At 43.5% G+C, this 21490-nt stretch overlaps 1 protein-coding gene across 6 annotated transcripts; it reads left to right on the forward strand.

Moving 5' to 3' along the window:
• Positions 1-1915: 1915 nt before the first annotated feature.
• LOC121587892 (lethal(2) giant larvae protein) lies at positions 1916-16784 on the forward strand. 6 transcript variants are annotated; one of them, XM_041905191.1, is made up of 10 exons: positions 1916-2051; positions 3218-3336; positions 6687-7111; positions 7176-7266; positions 11446-13294; positions 13386-13882; positions 13966-14438; positions 14504-15006; positions 15073-15181; positions 15270-16784. In XM_041905191.1, the coding sequence occupies exons 4-10, from the start codon at positions 7183-7185 to the stop codon at positions 15496-15498; spliced, it is 3744 nt and encodes a 1247-aa protein (XP_041761125.1). In that variant the 5' UTR covers positions 1916-2051; positions 3218-3336; positions 6687-7111; positions 7176-7182; the 3' UTR covers positions 15499-16784. The 6 variants fall into 6 exon arrangements, with proteins under 6 accessions (XP_041761125.1, XP_041761121.1, XP_041761126.1 ...); XM_041905187.1 differs by having other exon boundaries at positions 6687-7266; XM_041905190.1 differs by lacking the exon at positions 1916-2051 and adding an exon at positions 2055-2131 and having other exon boundaries at positions 6687-7266.
• Positions 16785-21490: the final 4706 nt, after the last annotated feature.

Below are 21490 nucleotides of genomic sequence, written 5' to 3' on the forward strand. Positions count from 1 at the left end.
CTAAGAATTTTTTTTTTGCAATTTTCACGTTAATTACTCAGTATCTACGAGCAGCATGGACAATTTACGTGAGTTTCGAACTCTTACTCACATGATTTTACATTTCGTGCATAAACAAATCATCAAATCTTTTGTTAATTTATCTATTTTTTAAATAAAATCAATAGAAACACAAAATTGCACGTAGTTACAAATAAATCTTTTCTATTTGCGATGCTTTGTGTGCGGAAACCATTGGTTACCTGGTTTAAAATGACGTACAGTCGCTCAACTATGGCGACCCCCCAAAGGCCCTTACCCAAATAGCCAGCTCGTAGTTAATAGCTGATTGAGGGCTGTTTAACGAAAATTCGTTCCGATGTCGTACTTTGTGGCTGATTAAGAGATAGACGGTACTTTGCGGAACTATGGAGCTTTTTAACAGGCACATGGTACTTTTTGGAACTTTGCGGCTGATTAGCACTATGTGTAGGGTTCATGGTGGAACTTGAAGGCTTGTTAAGAACGCGTACCGAACTTGGTGGAACTTTATAACTTTTAATGTATGACATCTTTACGAGATGGCTCTTGTCAAAGTGTCAAAGACGGGCGCCGGCAATAATCTCATTGCTGCTGCAGAAGTTAGATTCGTTAATTGAAGAATGAATATTGAGTGAAGTGATTGTGAATTATCAGTAAATTGTGTAAAATTATGTGTAATTCATCAATACAAAAGATTTAAAAATATACATATGTGTTTAAACGAAACAAATCTTGTTGTTTATTTGCTTGCTTGAAAATAAAACACAAAGAAAAATAATCCCTGGCATCGTGGCATAAGGAAGCTGCTTAGGCACTGTTTGAAAGACCCACATAGAACTTTGATGCTGTTTATCTACTGCAAAAGGCGAATTAGAGCAGCAATCTTTAGCGTGCCAAAATGAGCTGCTTAAGCAATTCTGGCTATTTGGGGAGTCCTGCGGTAAGGCCCGTGGCAGCGCTCATCCGATGCGATTTTATCGGACGAGATTTATATGGGATTTGACAGATAATGTCGGACGTTCGATTTCGTCGCACGACGGAATCAAATTTTTTTGATTCCGTCGGATGGTCGCATCCAATTTTATCTGTCAATGTAATCATGCAGGTTATGTAGGAACAATATGAAATTATTTTTTACAATGGTTAAACCATTCAAATTTTTGCAATATGAGCCGAAATAGCGTTTGACAGAAGCGTCCGATAAAATCGCATCGGATGAGCGTTACCACCGCCCTTAACCGTAGAGTTGCCAACCAGATTTACACACGTAAGTTGGCAACCGGCATACCCGGGTATTCCACATGTTTCGATGCAAAAAATTAACGATTTTCATAGGTAAACAATGCTTTCTATATTTTAATGCTGTAAGCAAGTAATGCCGACCATATATTCTCTTCTATTTCATTATTCATTAAGTTTTTTTCATTTTATTATAAAAACAACGGTCAAATTTATATTTGTAATCGCTTGAATTTGACTCGAAAATAAGCACAATACGAAAAGAGGAAGAAGAGAAACGTCATTCTCCATACAAAATGTATGGAATACCCGGGTATGCTGGTTGCCAACTTACATGGTAAAGTTTAAAAAAAATCAAAATAAAATACTTACAGATTGTTAAAAATTACAATTTATGCACCAAAAAATCAGAAATTAAAAGTTGGGAGGCTACGGAAAATTTCAGGTCAATAAAAGCAATGAATCAAAAGTTATTTCAGTTGAAAGTTAAAAAAATACCCGGGTATCCGGTTGCCAACTTAAAGGTTAAAAGGTTGATTTTATACACCTTGGGCTGATGTACAGTAATTGATTTTTTGTACATTGGGAAGTTGCTACAAGTCAGATAGCCAATTCCTATTAACCGTGGCGTTGATGCATTCATGAAGTCCCACGGATAAATGAGAATTTATTCTTTGTATCGCTTCCGAAGAGTGGCTTACCCGAGCGGGGCATCTTTCCAACCAAAATATTTTAGAGTCCCGTACAGTCTTTACGTTACCTCTGCATTAGATGATTCATGGATTATTACGGTATTGTTTTTTCTTCTTCTAAATGTTGAACAACCTTTGATTAAGTGTTGAGGAATTGGTGTAACATTGATTGATGTTTGGTTAGTGTTTCTGTTTCGCTTCATTTAATGTCATTTCCTTTGCATTGGACGTGGTGCGTGTGTAGCAGTGAGGTGAGCAGTATGACAATTTTGTGCCGACCGGTGCGTTTGCAAAGTGGCTTGTACTGATTGGATACAATTCTCAAAGGTGACTCAAACCAAGAAACCTTATATTGTGTATGATCTCTGGTATACACGCAACTGAGCACAGAAGCCTCAGTGGACGGTCGTATGAGTACGCGCTATAACTTTACAAGTGTTATATATTGACAGTGAAACTATTTAATAGAAATTTCAGAATTTTGATTCTACATTCCATCGAAGTGCGTAAGTCGGATGTTCGTGGTATGTGCTTTGTGTCTGTGTCTGTGTGTGTTATACGTTAATGTCTGTGACTTAGTACGCTGTATTTCGTGCCCCGGTGACTAACGCCAAGATCCGATTATATCACCCCTCCGGATTCTATTACTCCCATCACCACTTGGGTGGGGTCTCTAGTGATCTTCTCTACCAAAGAGAAGCCGGCCTGCTTTGGAGTGGAGTCACCACCAGCAGAACGAACCCGATCAAAGCAACGATGTGAAGTGGAAAAACCGGGTGCGTCCAATGGTTTCTTACCACTTTCTCGGATGTGGTGGGGAAGTATTCTGCACTTACGAGTGCGTTCGGGTTCGGTAAACCTTCAGCAACAAGCGTGTGTGGCTTCCAATGGGTTGTGTGTATACGTATTCATGTGTGTTAATGTGTGTGTGTGTAAGCCTTGCATGCAAACGCATTGAACGAAAGAGGTGTTTTCTATAGCACGTTTTCCGGTGGCCCTGCCGGCGGATGTGTTGTGTTGAATGTTTATAGTCTTTCGGGTGCGTTTGCATAGCGTTTGAGGCCTCAGAACGTTCCGTGCCGGAAACTATAAACCGTGACTGGAAAGAAATGATCGTACACCTGCAACCCGCAGGGAGAGTGCGCAAGAAATGCTTAGTTTTTCTTTTCCGCTCTTGCAGATAGAAGTAAAGCGAATATAAGTGCAACGTTGGTTTTACCGTCGTGTTTTCCATGTGTTTATTGGTTCTTTTTACTATTTTGCAGGTCCGTGTTGATTGTTAGAAACTGTGCCTTGTGAAACGAACGATGCAAAAAGATCAATGAATTGATGGCCTTATTGTAGCGACGTTAATTAAACAGACTGGCGTTTATTTGCATGCTAGGTAAGCTGAATGTCTGTTTGTCTGTGTGTGTGTTCGTGTGTGTTGTATTTTTGTGCGCGTTTAAGAAACACCTGTTGCTTTGATGTATCAGCTAAAGGAACTTCATAAGTTCACCTCAAGTTCAACAAATACATCAAAAAGTAGTTGACAGCTGTTCAATTAAAGTGAAATATTTTCCTCATAGACACACTGCACCGCCTCCCAAACGCATGTTTTGTATAACTTTTATTTCGATGGACGCATATTTCCTTTGAACGTCGACCAACGTTTCTTGTCAACTATGGTGAAATTAAATTGATTGCGATAAGATAAAAGTTTGTTTTAACAAACATCCTCTACAACATCGTTAATGTTCCCATGAAAAGTTTTGAAACTGATATTTTTATGCAAGTTGAGAGAAAAGCGTACATGTAAATAAGCATAATGAGCATTATTATTACCATCAATCTTAAAACAATAGTGTAACGTTATTGGTTATCATCCCAAAACTGAACACAGAAGTTGTTTCATTATTCCCCTCCTCGTTGCAATTTTCGATGCTTTTCGAATTCGAATGCACTTGAAATGGATACCTCCAAGTGCACTTTTATGGCTTGAGCTGAATCAGTTTCGTTCAAAACGAAACGATGGCGATTTTTTCAGCTAGAGCCGGTTGGTGATGTATTTACCACGCACATCAACATCAATATCGAAAACGTTTTTATTTTATATCGACTTTCGATCAACTTTCAACCATTATTGAAAGACTTCTTAGCTTGATTTGATTCGATTAGCTACTAGTGATGCGCGTTGTATTCCGAACCTGCCAGGTGCGATCCGTTCCAGCATGCAAGCATCCGGACCGCGATCCCTATTTTTAATCCAAGCAGGTTCAAACTGAACCTGTTGCTCCCACCATTAATTTTAGTAAAAACAAACAAAATTCCTTAAGCTTTTAATGAAAAAGGAACTGTATAGCGGGCTACTTAAGTTAAGCGTGTATATTTTAGTAGAAGAATAGTTTTACACATTCAGTAAACTATTATTAAGCTTTTTTTTAATTGAAACTGTGTGATTACTGCACAAAAAATATAATACAAAATATTCAAAGAATACTTTGAAGTTATCCATACATAAAGTGAGCAACTGAAAAAAGCGTAACCATGGTAGGTCATCTTGAACCTGCGTTCCGCGTTCGGTTCTTTATCTCCAGATCGGCAGGTTCGTTCCGTTCCTCGATTTTCGGAACTATTCTCATCACTATTAGCTACTAATTTAATTTGTCAATTGTAATACAACGACCTGGGAATGAATGTAATATTACATTGTTGCCATTTGGCTATTAGGCCGAGCTATTAGCCACTAAAAGATTGGACACCGACAGTTTCTAAAATATTGGACTGCTCTTGGCTGCGGCTTAAATATGCAACACAGTGCAAAGCCCTTTTTCCTGGTCCGATTATGTGTAATGTTGTATCAGGATCTAGTGCACGAAGGCACGATTTAATGTTGTGAAGTTCCGCCTCGATTTCACCCACTTTAAGAAGATGATACCATGAGCTGGGATGCTTAATATTCGAGTTAATTCCCTTGAGTTTTTCTGTATTTTTTTCTAGTCTTCATGTTGTGCATTGACAAACGAACTGCACATATCTGCGTTAGTCTACTCGTTCCGCATGTTTCCATTCCAATTCGTTCGTTCCTTTCGCCACTTGTTGATGATGATGATGGCGTGGCGTGTCACTCGTCGAGAATGATGTCATACCTTTCTTCGTACCAAATTACTTGCGAACTCCTCCACCATAGCACCTACTCCCAGGTTGCTAGTTCATTCCCGCATTTCCTTCTCTGCCTCACCGATGCCCAGCCGATCTCTAAGCAAGGTGACAATGTTAATTTTTCTCCACGTGCAGCAGATTAATTTCGCTCAAGCTCCTAATATTATTTCTTTTTCAGCGACCTTTTCAATTCAGACGTGCCTTTCGAATGAGAGAACAAAAAATTATAATTTCTTCCCTTCACTTGATTGAGTTTTGTTGGTTTCCTTTCTTTTTGTACATTTAAATGAACCACACATTTCGGCGGCGCTTTTATCACATTTTTCGTGTCGTTCTTGTTTGCAGAATACAAAAAAAAGCATTTTAAAAATAGAAAACAAACCAAGAATGATGCGGGGTGATGCAACTTGATTTCAGAAGAAACGTGGGTAACGAAATACGGCTTGTCAGTCGTAGGGTGTATCAAATGAGTGTTGCTGGCTGACTTGGAAGCGTTGTGTTTGTTAAGAGCAGTCGGCATTTTGATTTTCCCTTCCACAACAACTCATTCCTGCGCTCGCAAAGAAGGAAGTGTTTATTTTCTAAACAAATTATGTACCGCAATTGTATATCAGATCATCAATTCATGGAGTCACGTTGGTATAGCGTGGTGGAAGTGGGTATCGTAAGAAGAGATGAGTGCATTTGGACGGCGGGGGTTTCTTCAAATACCGCTAAAGAAAATGACCGTCGATGGGGATAGATAGATGGATAGAACGGAAGAATGCTTGGGTAGATAGATAGAAGGATGGACGGATGAATGGGTTGAATAACCGGTTTTTCGGATATCGAAGTGATTTCTTAGTAAAATGAGTCTGAATTTGATACTTCGATAGCCCATGGTCGATGCAAATGGTACTTGCAGAAGAGTTGAAGTATCTGACCTCTCTGGGGCCTATCCTTTGAACATTAGCTGTAATTGTTGACAAGAATTGAACCCAATAGTAATATTCCCTTGGGCCGGTCTGGTGGTACAGTCGTCTACTCGTACGACGTAACAACATGCCCGTCATGGGTTCAAGTCCCGAATAGACCGTACCCCCATACGGTAGGACTGACTATCCTGCTATGGTTACAATAAGTCACTGAAAGCCAAGCTCTCTTCATTAGTGGGTACTGGCAGGCCTTGACCGACAACGGTTGTTGTGCCAAAGAAGAAGAAGAAGAAGTAATATTCCCAAATCCTAAATCAACAGTTAATAAACAGGTTTCACGGGCGGATCGCACTTTTGGCCTGTGAATGAATACCTCAAGTTCAACTTCAATTCGATATTATTGCTTGATATTGAATTGAAAACCTAAACTGAAAGTTAGTGTTACTTAGAATACTAATCATAAGAAATGTTATCAATTATATAAGTACAGTTCTAGCTTGGATGGAAGTGTTTCGATAGTTTAATATATTTTGTAACCGTGTATGTTGGAATCATTAACGTTTCGAAATAATCCACCAATCAAAATTTATACATCCATCATTATTATATAGATGTAGTGTCTCCGATTCCAAACTAAGTTGGATTCAGATGTTTTTTTTGATGTTTTTATCTATTTCAGGGAACGCCTGTAGTAATCACCTAGGTTTCAATTGAGCTGACAGATACACCAACAAAACAACGAATTCTTCAAAGCCCACCGTGTGCCTTTTCATCTTTGCTCTAAAAGTACAATTTGAATGCAGGGAGAACTGCAAAACAAAAAAATAACGTAAAACTTACAAACAAAATACAGAACCAACGAGCACACCAACGAAACTATTGACCGAGTAGATGAATTACTCCTTTTTTCGACTGTCCTGGTCGTGTAATGTGAAAAAAGAGTACAGATAGAAAAGAAGAAAAAGAAAAGAAAAACTGCTTTGCTAAGCCGACGGAAAGTGAGCTGCTCATCGAAGAAAGATTCAAGCTCTAGTCGGACGTAATCATCGAAACAGGGGCGAAAGCTAGAAAAGACCGTAGAGGTTGCTAGCATTTTGTGAAGCGGTAAGAGCTGAGCATCATCATAGATTAACCATTCTGTTCATCGCAATCCGTAAAACAACCGTAGAAGAACAATGCTGAAGTTTATACGTGGAAAAGGCCAACAACCTTCGACGGAACGGCAGAAACTGCAGAAGGAACTGTTTGCATTTCGTAGGGTAAGTAGAATTTCGTGCTTCAATGCCGCTCTGTTGTTCATGCAGCCTCGCGTGTCGCCTTACATTAACTACAAGAAGTTACAAGACTTTAACTTTTTTCTATATCATTTGTTGATATGTTGCTTTGTTTATAGTTAAACTCCCAAACATAGTGAATAGTACATTATTATATGTTTTACATTATGAGTCACTTTTATCTATAGTCATGAAGCTATATACACAAACATGCTGTGGGAAACCGGTTAACTATATCTTAGTATCACTCATTTGAAAGATTGTATGGCATCTTAAAACAAATAAACAATAAAAAAAATCTAACGTGATAGTATAATCCCCATACATTATACATGGGCTATGGTATGGCAAAACGCTTGCTGCTGAGTGTTGAGAACTATGTTTAATTCGCACTGAGTAATGAGTTTCGGCTGAACAGATGAATGAAAAACTTGAACTTACACAAATTGCGTGAATCATGAGAATGATCTACTCCTAACGCAGCTATGCATATGCAAATGCATTTTTGTGTTTTTACTGCTTGTGCACACATTGCACAACATAACAGTTGCTGTGCTTTTAATAAGCTGAGTCTGATAAACGCTTGCGATATCTCATGGAAGCTTATGGCGGTGGCCTTGAAATGTTTTTGAATTGTTTATTGTGTAACGTTTGTTTCAAAGTATGCACGACGTGTGTGAAAGTGAATGAATTGTACATTGTATGTCGGTTCTTGTTTCCCCATTTGTTTGTGCTGACTACGAATGGGAAAATCTATTTCAAACGTAGTATTACACAATTTTTTTTGAATCTGTAGATAAAATTAGACAAAAATGTAAAATAAAGTCCATTACATATTGAAGCATAATTTTACACAAAAATGAACATCTAAACTCGATCTGGAGTTAGTGCTTTTCGGGGTTCAGTTCCAATGTGTTTGGTGCAACCACCTACACGATCGATGGCCGATATTAAAATACTTCTGTCCAGTCCTGTTCGTTCGCCTACGCGTTACTACCATCTGGAAAGATTGTAAATACGGCCTCCTCGCTCCATGCAAAGAGAAGATGAACAACAAGAATGAAACACTGTCCACTTTCTATCCTTCTTTCATGGGATTGAACCTGAAATATGGAACGAACCGCGAAATCACGCCGGTTGTGTGAGTTGTGTTGGCGTCTTCGTTTGCGTTTTGAACGCTGGAAATTTAACCAAGCAAAGGGAAAAGTAAACTAACGGTTTTTAGTGCTACCTTCTTCCTCCATCAGTGTTGGTTGTTGTCGCACGCGAATGAAGCGCTTGGACTGAAGTTTAAAGTTTTGTTAAATTACCTTCCAAGACGATGACGGCTGTGTGTGAGTGTGAGTGTGAGTGTGTGTGTGTGTGTGTGTGTGTGTGTGTGTGTGTGTGTGTGTGTGTGTGTGTGTGTGTGTGTGTGTGTGTGTGTGTGTGTGTGTGTGTGTGTGTGTGTGTGTGTGTGTGTGTGTGTGTGTGTGTGTGTGTGTGTGTGTGTGTGTGTGTGTGTGTGTGTGTGTGTGTGTGTGTGTGTGTGTGTGTGTGTGTGTGTTTATCAGAGAAAGACGAAATGGCTTCCATCTTTACCTCCTGCACTATGATCTTAGATAAGTCTATAGCAGCCAAAGGTAGAAAGGTCACCAGAACGAGTTTGCGACGAAAGGCGAAGAAAATCAGGAAATCTTTCTATATTTTTACAAGCGAAGCCAAGAACAGAAATGATTTCTTCGTACCAGCTCAGAAAGAGAGAAAGAACTCGTGGATTAAAAAACGATCTGCTGGCCGTGTCCAACATTCGTAGTACTGGCTCCGTGTAGATAGACTGCTGAACTATTGGACCATAATTGCGCCATTAAGCCATTGAATGTCACGACTATTTTGCCGTGAGCTTGGTGTGTGTGTAACTCATTCTGTCCGTTTAGTTTGAGGTGAATCGAACAACAGCGAAGATGCTCAGGAAAGAGGTGCATGCACTACTTCAAGCCGATGGTGGAAAATCCCGTTAGTTGCTTGCTTAGCTGCAATACGAACGAAGCAACAAAACCACTTCACCTCGTTCTGGCGAGAATATCAGAAGTTTCCCCCTTGCTGGCTAGAGCCACACCTTGGTAGACGAACGATCTTGTGTCGCAAAGAAAAGGGAAAGAAAATCACCATCTTTTTACACGGCATGGAAAACTGGTCCACCTTTTCATACCTGGTGCTTCCTCAAGTGGAGAACGGGGAGGTTTATTTGTTGTGTTAGGGTGTGTTCTATTCGTGTTGATGGTTACCGATCGATAAAGAAGGGTTACTCTCGGTGTCGCAAAAAAAGCAATGCGAAACCAAACACTTTGCTTATTGATGTGTTAGCTTTTAGCTGCTCAAAAAACGGTACCCGTTAATTGAAGTAGAAGGGTCTTTCTTAAACTGTGTGACTTTATGCAAGGGGAGATAACATTTGGGAAAGCAAAAAAAAATGTACCCTTTTCGAACGGGCGGTTAACCGACGAAGTTACTGTTTGGTGATATCATGCTTAACCTCGTTCTTCCACTTGAGGTTATTTATTTAAGATAAGAGCCAGGAACAAGTCAACGAACACCGCGCAAGGTGCACCACGCTTCCCCGATCGTTTGTTATCAAAATATTCAATTCACTAGCGATGTTTGACAATGTCTCTTGAATTGAATGAAATTTTGTGATTTTCAACCAACGAAATCATACACTCAAGAAAATAGTTTGCTGCCACATTTGTTCTGTTGATTTCTTTTTGTAATTATTTATGGTTTTTTATGCATTACATTCTTGCCTTTTTTTCGGATGTTTTTTTCTATGAAGTAGCAAAAAGCCAAATGATTGGCAATTCTTCTCTCACTTTTGTCTTTTTATCCCGAGCCATATTCGGTTCTTGTACCGAAAATCGATGATGGTGGACAAATGGAAACGATTGCAACATAATCGGTTGCTTATCACTGGTTCGGTATCGTGTCATGAAACGCGAATGCTATCAACAAAGGTTTTTAAATCATGGTCGCTTTTTTGCTTTGAGCAAGGTGCGCTTAATCATCAGTTCCTGTTTCGCGGTGCAACCAGCGGGCTTGTAGACCCAGCAGACTCTCCCCTGATTTTCAACAACCAGCAAGCGTACCCTGTCCACCAACGGTCGGTCATATTAGATCCGTTATTGTCCGTTATCTTTGATTCACCTGTTACACTCTGTGTTTGCATAGCGATAAATCCCGCACCCTATTTTTTATCGGTGGATTTCATACGTATACCTCAACATACGTTTCCATCACAACATCAGCACACTTCTGTGAGGGTTGGTTTTCTGGTTATCGATACTTTGGTGTGCTCTAACGTAAAGTCTAGCACGCTCTTAGAGGGGTGCACAAGAAACAAGAAAAAGGTCGCCCGGAAAGGAAGATATGAGCCCTGATTCCCAATGGTGATAAAGAAAAACAAGAAATGTCTCTTGGTTTACAGATAAGATTTTCAGGTGTTGCTGTTGACGGTGTTTACCGTGAAGGAATCGAAAGTGTTGGTAAATTTCAGAGGCAAATTACCTATAAATGATATTTAACTGTATTCCTGCGAATGCAATAATTATCAGAACACCACATACATACTACATGGCTTGGTGGATTGTTGCGCCAAGCAGAATTGTTTATGAAATTAATTGTAATATTTATAAACGAATATATGTGTATTTTTTTTTCTTGTGAATCTGTTTAAACGGGTTAAGCAAGACTATCTATGTGGTCCACTGTCTTCTCTCTTATTTTGGTTTTACTGTTATACGTTATACTGTTATACTAGTGTTATAGTGTTGTCTAGTACTAAAATTTCTACTAAGTACTAGCTGAAGTTTCGTTGTGCTACTGTTGATGTTTATTGAGATTATGAATAGAAGGACATATCCTTAGTAGCTAGCACATAACCATATAGGTTTGCAGATTGTGAATTGCAGCCCAGGAAGCTTGACTCCGTTACTAACCCAGGGTAGAAAAACTCAAAGAGAAAAAGAGATTGCTCATAAATAATTCACTTTAGTATTCCTCAATAAACATATATTTTGCTATGTTTAATCAATCCATTGATGTGCCCTTAAATGTAATCAACAACAATTTGGTCTGAAATGTTAGTTTTTATCCATATAACATCGTTGAATTGAAATTATTTCTTTTTAGACGGCTCAACATGGCTTCCCGCACAAACCTTCCGCATTGGCGTACGATCCAAAAAGCAAGCTGATGGCCATCGGCACCAATAGTGGTGTCATTAAAGTGTTCGGCCGTCCGGGCGTTGAATTCTATGGCCAGCATACTTCACCCAGCAACAACCCGGCCGATTTAATTGTGCAGATGCTTGAATGGATCCCGGGTACGGGCCGGCTACTGTCGTTAACTGCCTCCAACCAGCTGGTTCTGTGGGAACCAGCTGGCACGTTGCTAGTTGCGATCAAAAACTTGGCATTTGATGGCAAGCTCAAGAAGATTTCCTCGCTCTGTTGCTCTTATATGAAGGATACGGTGTGGATCGGTACAGAAGGTGGGAACGTATATCAATTCGACGTGCGCAATTTCAGCGTGAAAGAATCCGTCATCTATCACGACGTGGTACTGGAACAACTACCCACGTCCTACCGATTGAACCCAGGTGCGATAGAGTCGGTAAAGCAGTTGCCCAACAATCATAACCTGCTGTTGATTGCGTACAATCGTGGCCTTGCTGTGCTGTGGGACCTTGAGACTGCCAGCGTAAAGCAGTCATTCATATCGCCTGGCCATGGGCAAAGTGTGGGACTGTTCATCGCTCAGGACGCGACGCAGTTTACATGGTATCATGCAGATGGATCGTTCGCTACCTGGGACTTGGACAGTCCGATACCACCGGAGAATCAGAAGTACGTCCCGTACGGTCCAGATCCTTGCAAGGCAATCGATCGATTGATTCGCGGACACCGTGGGCGTTGTGAGCTGGTCGTCTTTTCCGGCGGCATGCCCCGATCGGCATACGGCGAACATCAATGCGTGTCGGTACACTGCAAAGACGGCACCAAAGTGGCTTTCGATTTTACATCGAAAGTAATCGATTTCTTTGTAACGTTCAATGACGTCCGACCGGAACAGGCGGAAGTGTTGGTAGTGTTGCTGGAAGAGGAGTTGGTTGCGTACGATTTGACAGACGAAACACTGCCGCAAATTAACGCGCCGTATTTACACTCACTGCACGCTTCTGCCGTGACCTGTAATCATCTAGTATCGCAAGTTTCACCGGAAGTGTACGCCAAGATTAAATATGCTGGAGAGCAGCAGATGGCCGAGTATAGTTGCAAAATTTGGCCCATTACCGGTGGCATTGTACCCAACGAATCCGTGGATGACGAAGAGCAGCCGATGGAACGGGACGTGCTGATAACCGGACATGAAGATGGGTCGGTGAAATTTTGGGACTGCTCAGACGTTTGCCTGACTCCGCTGTTGCACGTCAAAACGGCTCCACTCTTCAACAACAGTGACGATTTCGAGAGCAATCTAAACGCATCAACTGAACAGCTAGACGATGGTGAACCGCCGTTCCGAAAGGCGGGCCAGTTCGACCCTTACTCGGATGATCCACGATTGGCGGTAAAGAAGGTGCAGCTGTGTCCGCAGACAGGTACACTAGTTATAGCTGGCACAGCTGGTAACGTGGTAATGGCCAACTTTGAAGCATCGCCTCAAGTGGCTGAAGAAACACAGTCAAATGGACCATTGAAAATGACCACCATGAATCTGGTGAGCGATCGTGACGGATTCGTCTGGAAGGGCCACGACCAGCTGAAGGTAAAACGCCAACTGCTGGAAGAAAATTCTCCCATCATCGAAGGGGTCAACTTTCTGGGCGTACTGCAAGTATTGCCGCCCGCCGCTATTACATGCATTGCTATGCAGAGTAAATGGTCTCTGGTTGCTGCCGGAACAGCTCACGGACTCGTTTTGTTTGATTATCAAAACCAAGCTCCTGTGCTGCACAAGTGTACTCTTAATCCAAACGGTAAGTGCAAAAACAAACCAAATACCCAAATTTTGCTTTCGAATGTATGTATATTTGATTTGTGTACATATTTTTTCGGCTATAATTATAGATCTTACTGGCGCCGGTGAAACACTGTCTCGTCGGAAATCTTTCAAAAAGACATTGCGTGAATCTTTTCGGCGGCTTCGTAAGGGTCGTTCAACGAGAAACAATCCAAACGCTGGAGCTGCCGGAGCTGGCGGTCAACATCAGCAATCTGCAGCTGAAACGCGTCCAGTGGAACGTCAGATCGAGGCCCGTCCCGTCGACGACGGAATGGGTTCGATGGTGCGATGTTTAACTTTCGCACAAACGTTTATTACCAACCAGAATGTGTACATTCCGACACTTTGGTCTGGCACAAATTCCAGCACCGTATCGGTGTTTGTGTTAAATCTTCCGCCCAAACAGCCGGCTGCAACAGCACCTGCGGGCGAGAATGGTGCGGATGAGTCGACACAAACTGCGACCGCCACACCGCGAGGACCTCCAGTAACGGGAAAGCTGGGAAAGGAGATTCAAATGAAGCACCGTGCACCGATCATTGGAATTGCAGTTGTTGACAGTGTAAGTATTAATGGAAAATGGCTTTGGTTTCGATGCTTTTGTTAAATGAACTGTGGATTGTTTCCTCGTTTTTTTTTTTGCAGAATGGAGTTCCATTAGAATTCCAGAACGTACCCGGACCAGCGCCGCATCGTGTGCTAATCGCATCCGAGGAGCAGTTCAAAATCTTTTCGCTACCGCAACTGAAACCTGTCAACAAGTACAAGCTGACCGCACACGAAGGAGCTCGTGTGCGTCGCATAGCTTTTGCTACGTTTATGTGCACTGTGCCGACTTCTTCGTTAGTGAATTCCAGCCCGCCAAAGGCTCTGGTCAAACCGGCATCACCTGCTGCACCTGCTCAACAGACTGCAGATCCTCCGTCAACTGCTGCAGACAACAATACATCAACCACAGCGGTGAACGAGAACAATACGTCGATTGTAGGTTCTGACGTGACAACGCATTACGAAATAAGTTTGCTTTGTCTCACCAATTTGGGCGACTGTCTCGTACTGACTGTTCCTGAGCTTCGTCGGCAGCTTAATTCGGCTGCAGTGCGTCGTGAAGATATCAAGTATGTCCAAAGCAAGTACAGTTCATTATCCCCTTTGCAAAACTCACACACGTTACATGTTACAGCGGAATATCATCGCTCTGCTTCACAAGCCACGGCGAGGCATTGTACATGATGTCATCCTCAGAGGTACAGCGGATCAGTCTGTCAGCTACGAAAATAGTTGCGCCGAATGGTATGATCGATGTTGAGGATTGGTCCGCCCCGATTGATGGTGCATCAACCGAAGAAGACAACGAGCAGCAAGACCACCAGGCGCAAGAAAACATGAAGGCCGAGGCTGCTTCGCAGCAAGAGCCTGATGATAACGCGTCCGGGTCCGTGGCTGCGGCTAAAAGTGAACAATCAGTTTCACGCGAAAAGGTCTCCGGAAGCGCGACATTGCTCACAAATGGCGCATCCAATCCGAGATTGAGCAACGGCGTCGCTAGTGGTGACGAAGCTTCGCCGAACAAGGCTAACGAAACGATTACCAGCTCGATCGGCGACATCACGATTGATTCCGTACGAGATCATCTGAATTCCACAACAACGACTCTTTGTTCCACCACGACCGAGGAAATAGTCGGTATGTTTATGCATACTGGTGTTTGGTTTTGTTTCGAAAGTTAAAGTAAATTCTGTTTTCCTCTAGGTCGACTGTCTGTCTTAAGCACCCACACGACTCAATCATCATCAACAGCCAAGAACAGTGAAATACTGAGCATGAATTCATCGAACATCGGCAGCCTGAAAGGAATCGGGTAAGAATTGTTCAGTTATTAATGTTGTTTCCACTAAAAGAAATAAAGAACTACTCAACTTATTCCGTTCGCCTAATCTGTTCAACAGCGAAACAACGGAGAAAACGTCAAATTCGGCAATCATCAAATCGATTATCACTACCGTAAAGCATGGCTCGAACGCGACCAATGGCGAGGCAAAGGAATCAAACAAAACATCAACAATCACAACTACCACAACAAGTACGTCCGTCAACGGCAACGATTCAGTACCACCGCCACTTCCGACGACAGCACCGCCTCTCATAACGGTGGTCAGAAAAGAGAGTCAATTCTAACAGCTCTCGAAACTTAAACGCGCAATTCTTTCCCTCCATCCTCTCACCCGGTTGTTTGTGAAAGTACTATGACGAATGGCTTACGTTATTTCACGAATAAGCAGAGACATGTTTTTGTTGTGTACTAATGTAATAGTATTTCGAAGGGGCTGTTATAAGAGCTGAGCGCTTTGAGTAGCTACACTCGACACACAAAGTATTAGATAACTACTTATCATGTGTAACTAAACCGATGACAAGTTTGCTTTAAACGGAAGACAGTAAGCAGCAGCAGATCGCGTGAGAATATGCACGAAATCACAGAAGAAGAAGATGTCACCAACTTTGCCTTTCCGCGCATTGTGGATCATACGACAGCAAAACAAAAGAAACAGCTTAAGCAGAAGGTAACCACGTGTCTAATAGCCCGATTGAACTTTGTAATAGATAGCCATAGAAATACTATCCTTTGCTTAAGGCCAATGTGTGTACGGATAGAAAACTCCGAAGCATTTTTTTAGAGTTTACATTCAAGATAAGTTTTAACATCGTCGAACGTGTTTTTCGCGTATACACACGGTATGTATAACCGTTCAGAACATAGATGAGCCAAACGATCATTTTAGATCCAATGTCTTAAAAATTATTGAAGTTGATTAGAATTTCCAAATGCATATGCACAAGAATACTTCAACTAATTTGCCCTTGCTGGAGAAAAGGAACAGGCAACTTTATGATTTTTAATGTCCCTTTTTGGAGTATATATGAGGAAAGAATGTGGAGCGAAGAACGCCTTAGTAAAAGTGGAAGTAAATGATAGATTTCTTAGCAACAATAATAATAATAATAATAGTGAAGATATCTTATATTTTTTCTTAGTGGTAACGTTCCATCATGCCAACCTGTTGATACCGACACATAACGGATTTTTTACAACCGTTGTATTTTCGACAACGTTTCTTCCCAACGGTATAAATTACTGCACACACGTGTTCCGTCTTCGGTTCAATACGATTGATGTTATTGTTGCATACGAAGTAAAACAAGCTATTCGGAATAGAGCACTATTAAATGCATATGTGGTATGGATAAAAACAATATTTTTTTACTATGTCTGTTAAATTGCTAGCGAAAGCAGAGAGAACGCAGCATTTTAAATCTTGCAGTTGGTTAAATATTCTATTTTAAACAAAAATATTATATGAATGATTGAATTATATAAATGTATCTTTTTTTAGTTTTAAGCCAACCAGTACATTTACGAAAAGAATAACATTTGTCTATTTAACCGCACAGAGAGATGCGAAGTATTTGATGGTTAATTTGAGTGAATGTTCGCTGTGTGACTTCCGAAAATTATCGGCGATATCTGTGCAAGGTAGGTTTTTTTTAAGAGACGTTGTTTTCTTTTTGGCTCTTTGCCTGCACGACCTGTATGCTAATGTCGCCTTGTCTTGAATTCATCCTGTAGCCGATTCCCTAATTGATTCTTTACTTACTTACTTATCCGGCGCTACAACCGCTTTGCGGACTTAGTCTGCCTCAGGAATGTCCGAAACCACTCACGGTCTCGCGCCTTCGTCTGCCGTTATCCCAGCCTTAATGGCGGACGCCTCCACTCCTCTTCCTTAATTGCAGAATAGGGTTACGTCAGATTTGGACAGTGTTCATGTCTCAGAGGCGTATGTGAGTACCGGAACTACCCAAGCGACAAAATCAACATACTTTCTCACTCTCTCAAGTTTACCGATCTATTGGGTAGAACGAGAAAGCATGTCGATTTTGTTAGTTGGGTATATAGGTACTATATAGTCCCAGCTTCGTCCGTCGCGACAGGTTCTTTGAGATGAACTGATTTTTCAGGCTGTAGAATGACCGGTTAGCAGTCAGCATCCTTGCGCGCAACTCAGCTTTCATGCTATTGTCGTTGCTGACCTTTGACCCAAGATAGGTGAATTGTGGGACGACTTCAAAAGTGCGTTCACCTATCTGTACGTCTCGCCTACGTAGGTTTGGATTAGTGATGGGGCATCGGAATCGCACCCGCGGCTCGGAATCGCTTCCGAGCATTGCTACTCTGGCTCCGATTATGACAAAAAAAAACCTTCGGTTCTGTCCGGAGCCATCCGGAGCCGTCGGAACCGTTCGGAGCCGTCGAAGTCGTCCCGAGCCGGTCGGAGCAGTCGGAGCCGTCGGAGTCGTTGTAACGGCTTGAAGTCTGAAGCATACATTTATATTGAACACTTACACGTTTGCTAGATTACAACAACCCCTCTCAATCGCTGACTCCAATCTTGCTTCTGAGATATTCAAAAAGGTTTGCATCCAAAGCTTTCGTTAATATATCTGCCAGCTGTTCAACAGTACTTATCGGTTCAATCTTAACATTACCAGCAGCAACATGATCTTTAATGAAATGATGTTTAATATCCAAGTGCTTTATCCTTTTGGATTCAGCATTATTTGCAGCAAAATTGTTGTGGTTTTGGCTTGCATCAGGTACTTTATTTAAAACACTGATATAACAGTACACATAATAAATATAAATTCACAAGCACAATACACACTAAAATATTCGGCCGCGCGCCAGCTATACCGTGCCCTGCCGGGAGCCCTGCTCGACCGGCTGCTCGCAACACTTGCTTGTCCGAGCGCACCACACACACTAAGCGGCCCGCGCGTGACACACTGTCGTCCCCTGGACATTGTCCAGTGGTAGCACAACTACCACGGCATGTCCAGGGGTCGGCACGGCTGCCCACAACATCTCCCCCTTTTAATTATCCGGAGGGGGTCGAATCGACACGCGCATATTCCATTGCGGGAATATCGGTGTGGTGACACCCTCCGGCCATAGATCCTTGTCCTGGGGCATTTTTGCGCAAATGCTGCTCCTAAGCTGCGACCCCGCTACCCGGCTACCGCAACGCTGCTACGATGTTGCAGGAAATCTCCCCGACGGCGACCGTAATGTCCCGCTAGCCTCATCTGGCAGGAGAGCATTACCCAGCAACTCGTTCCGCACGCTGCTACGCTGCTGCTGGCGATCTCTCCGGCGGCGACCGGTTTGTCCCGCAAGCCTCATCCGGCTGAAGAGCATATCCCAGCAGCCCGTTATGGCATCCTGTAGCGGTGGTACAATTGCTGCAGCAAGGACGGCACACATTTCGCCTTTCTCGTCGGGAGCAACTGGGGACGGAATGCGACCTCCCCCTCTCTCCGACGAATACAACGGCACCAGCGGGGCGGCATGGGACAACGCCCCCCTCTCCGTTGACACTCCAGCTGCAGCGGGGCGGCATGGAACCTCGCCCCCTCTCCGTCGACACAACGGCAGCAGCGGGGCGGCATGGGACCTCGCCCCCTCTCCGTTGACACTACTGCAGCGGGGCGGCATGGAACCTCGCCCTCCTCTCCGTCAAACACGACGGCTGCAGCGGGGCGGCATGGGACATCGCCCCCCTCTCCGTTGACACTACTGCAGCGGGGCGGCATGGAACCTCGCCCTCCTCTCCGTCAAACACGACGGCTGCAGCGGGGCGGCATGAAACCTCGCCACTCTCCGTTGACACTGTTGCTGCAGCGGGGCGGCATGGGACCTCGCCCCCTCTCACTGGTCTACGACGGCTGCAGCGGGGCGGCATGGAACCTCGCCCTCCTCTCCGTCGAACACAGCGGCAGCAGCTCAGTGACCTCTCGCGTCACCAATGATGGCCCGGCAGATAGGCAGAAAGACAATTCGCCTCTTACACTGCCGGCGCTCTTTGGGCTGCAGCCCGACGACACCTAGCGTCGCCGCAGATGGCCCGGCAATCAGGCTTCGACCTTTCCATTGCCGGCGCTCCCTGGGCCTGCAGCCCGGCGAATAAAACATCGCCGAGTGTGTGTGTGCGGCTTAGTGTTGGGAATTTCGTTAAAAAAAAGGAACGGAACGGAACTAGTTCATTTTTCAAAAAGAACGGAACGTGAACCTGGGGTGCAAAAGTACCGACCCACAGCTTAGAAGCCAAACTGTCATCCGGGGGGGGGGGGGGGGGATATAAAGCATGCATTTATTATCTAGTATTTTTTTTCAACTTATCAGATGCGACGACCATTTTCGGCGAAAGCCTTCCTGTACCACTAATAAGCTTGGCTATCAGTAACTTAAATGCCCATAGCAGGATAATCATCCCAGTGTATGGGGGCACGATCCATTCGAGGCTTTTACCCATGCCGATGTTATTGAGTGGTACGAGTTGACGATTGTATCACGAGATTGACTAATTATTTGAATTTCACTTACTATTTAAAACAAATAGTTTTTTTTCACATAAATCGTTTACAACATCACGGCACTCAAACGGTTGTCGAATGGAACAGAATGCTTCGAATCGAATGGCTAAATATTGGAATCATGCCGAGTGCCAAGATCAAGTGGATATCGTGGCATAAAACATAAATACATCTTTTCCAACCCGTTCTGCCATATGAGTACAGATTTAAATTTAATAAATATTATTTGTCTAGTTAAGATAAGCTAAATTATAACAAAAAGTATAATAGATGTTACAAATTGCACCATAATACCAAATGCAACACCATTTTTGGTTTCGCTTATCACGATTTTTATAAACGATACGCGACGAAGTGCTATGAATATTCCTGTAAGCATTGGAGAGTGCACAGGCAACACATACTGTGTGCGAGAAAGAGTGAACAGTTATCTTGCATGTAGCAAGCAACAGCCGGACAAAGCCGGTTTTTTCAAAGAACGGAACGCACGAACGATAGCACCTTGCTAACAATATTGAAACGGCAAAGACCGGAACGGAGTGAACGGAAAGAACGAATTGAACGGAACGGAATGAACGGAAAGAACGAAATGAACGGAACGGAATGAACGGAATGAACGGAATGAACGGAATGAACGGAACGGAACGGAATGAACGGAAAGAACGGAAAGAACGGAATGAACGGAACGGAACGATTTTGTATAAAGGATCGGAACGGAACGGCCTACATAAAGAACGGAACTTTTTTACTAGGTTCGGACCGGAACGGCCAACACTAGTGCGGCTGTCCTGTGTATGGGGCGCGGATGGAGAATCGATGCGAGGCTCGCATCGCGGGACGACAGCCGGGGCCACGGTCTTAACGGCGGCGGCGGCAGCGGTCCTCGTCCAACGGCGTCCCACTGTCGCGGGGACCCGTGCCATCGCGATGGCGCCGGCTCCAACCGACGCGCTCGATCGCGATGGCGACCGCGGGTTCTTCTAGGGATCCTCCTTACGCAAGAGGATCCCATCCTCGTCGCCACTGTTGTGCCTTTGGCTTGCATCAGGTACTTTATTAAAAACACTGATATAACAGTACACATAATAAATATAAATTCACAAGCACAATACACACTAAAATATTCGGCCGCGCGCCAGCCATACCGTGCCCTGCCGGGAGCCCTGCTCGACCGGCTGCTCGCAACACTTGCTTGTCCGAGCGCACCACACACACTAAGCGGCCCGCGCTTAGTGTGCGTACGACAGTGTGCGTGACACACTGTCGTCCCCTGGACATTGTCCAGTGGTAGCACAACTACCACGGCATGTCCAGGGGTCGGCACGGCTGCCCACAACATGTGTTTACATTAAAAGCCTTTAAAACGGTTCCAAAGGTGAAATGGGCCCAAAAAGGAACGATCACTGCCAGGCTTGCGGTGATCAGCGGAATGATCCGGATTTTGTTGTATGTGACAAGTGCAATTTATGGTGGCATTTTTCGTGCGCCGGATTGACGGAACCCGCGGAAGCTGTGGAACAGCGGAAATGGTTGTGCGTGGCTTGCCAGGCTAAGGAACGGTCCGGCTTGATTCAGAGGACGCCGGTCAAGCACACAGAACAAATGGAAGCGGCAAATGCTAACCTCAATCTGGAGGAGGTTACGCAAAACGTGGCTGAGAAACATAACCTCAAACTGGTTGAGGTTATCCAACAAGCGGCAGAAACACCCATGCCTTCTTCAAGTGGGACAAGCTACA

The sequence above is a fragment of the Anopheles merus genome, chromosome 2R (genome assembly GCF_017562075.2).
Source record: "Anopheles merus strain MAF chromosome 2R, AmerM5.1, whole genome shotgun sequence".
NCBI lineage: Eukaryota > Metazoa > Arthropoda > Insecta > Diptera > Culicidae > Anopheles > Anopheles merus.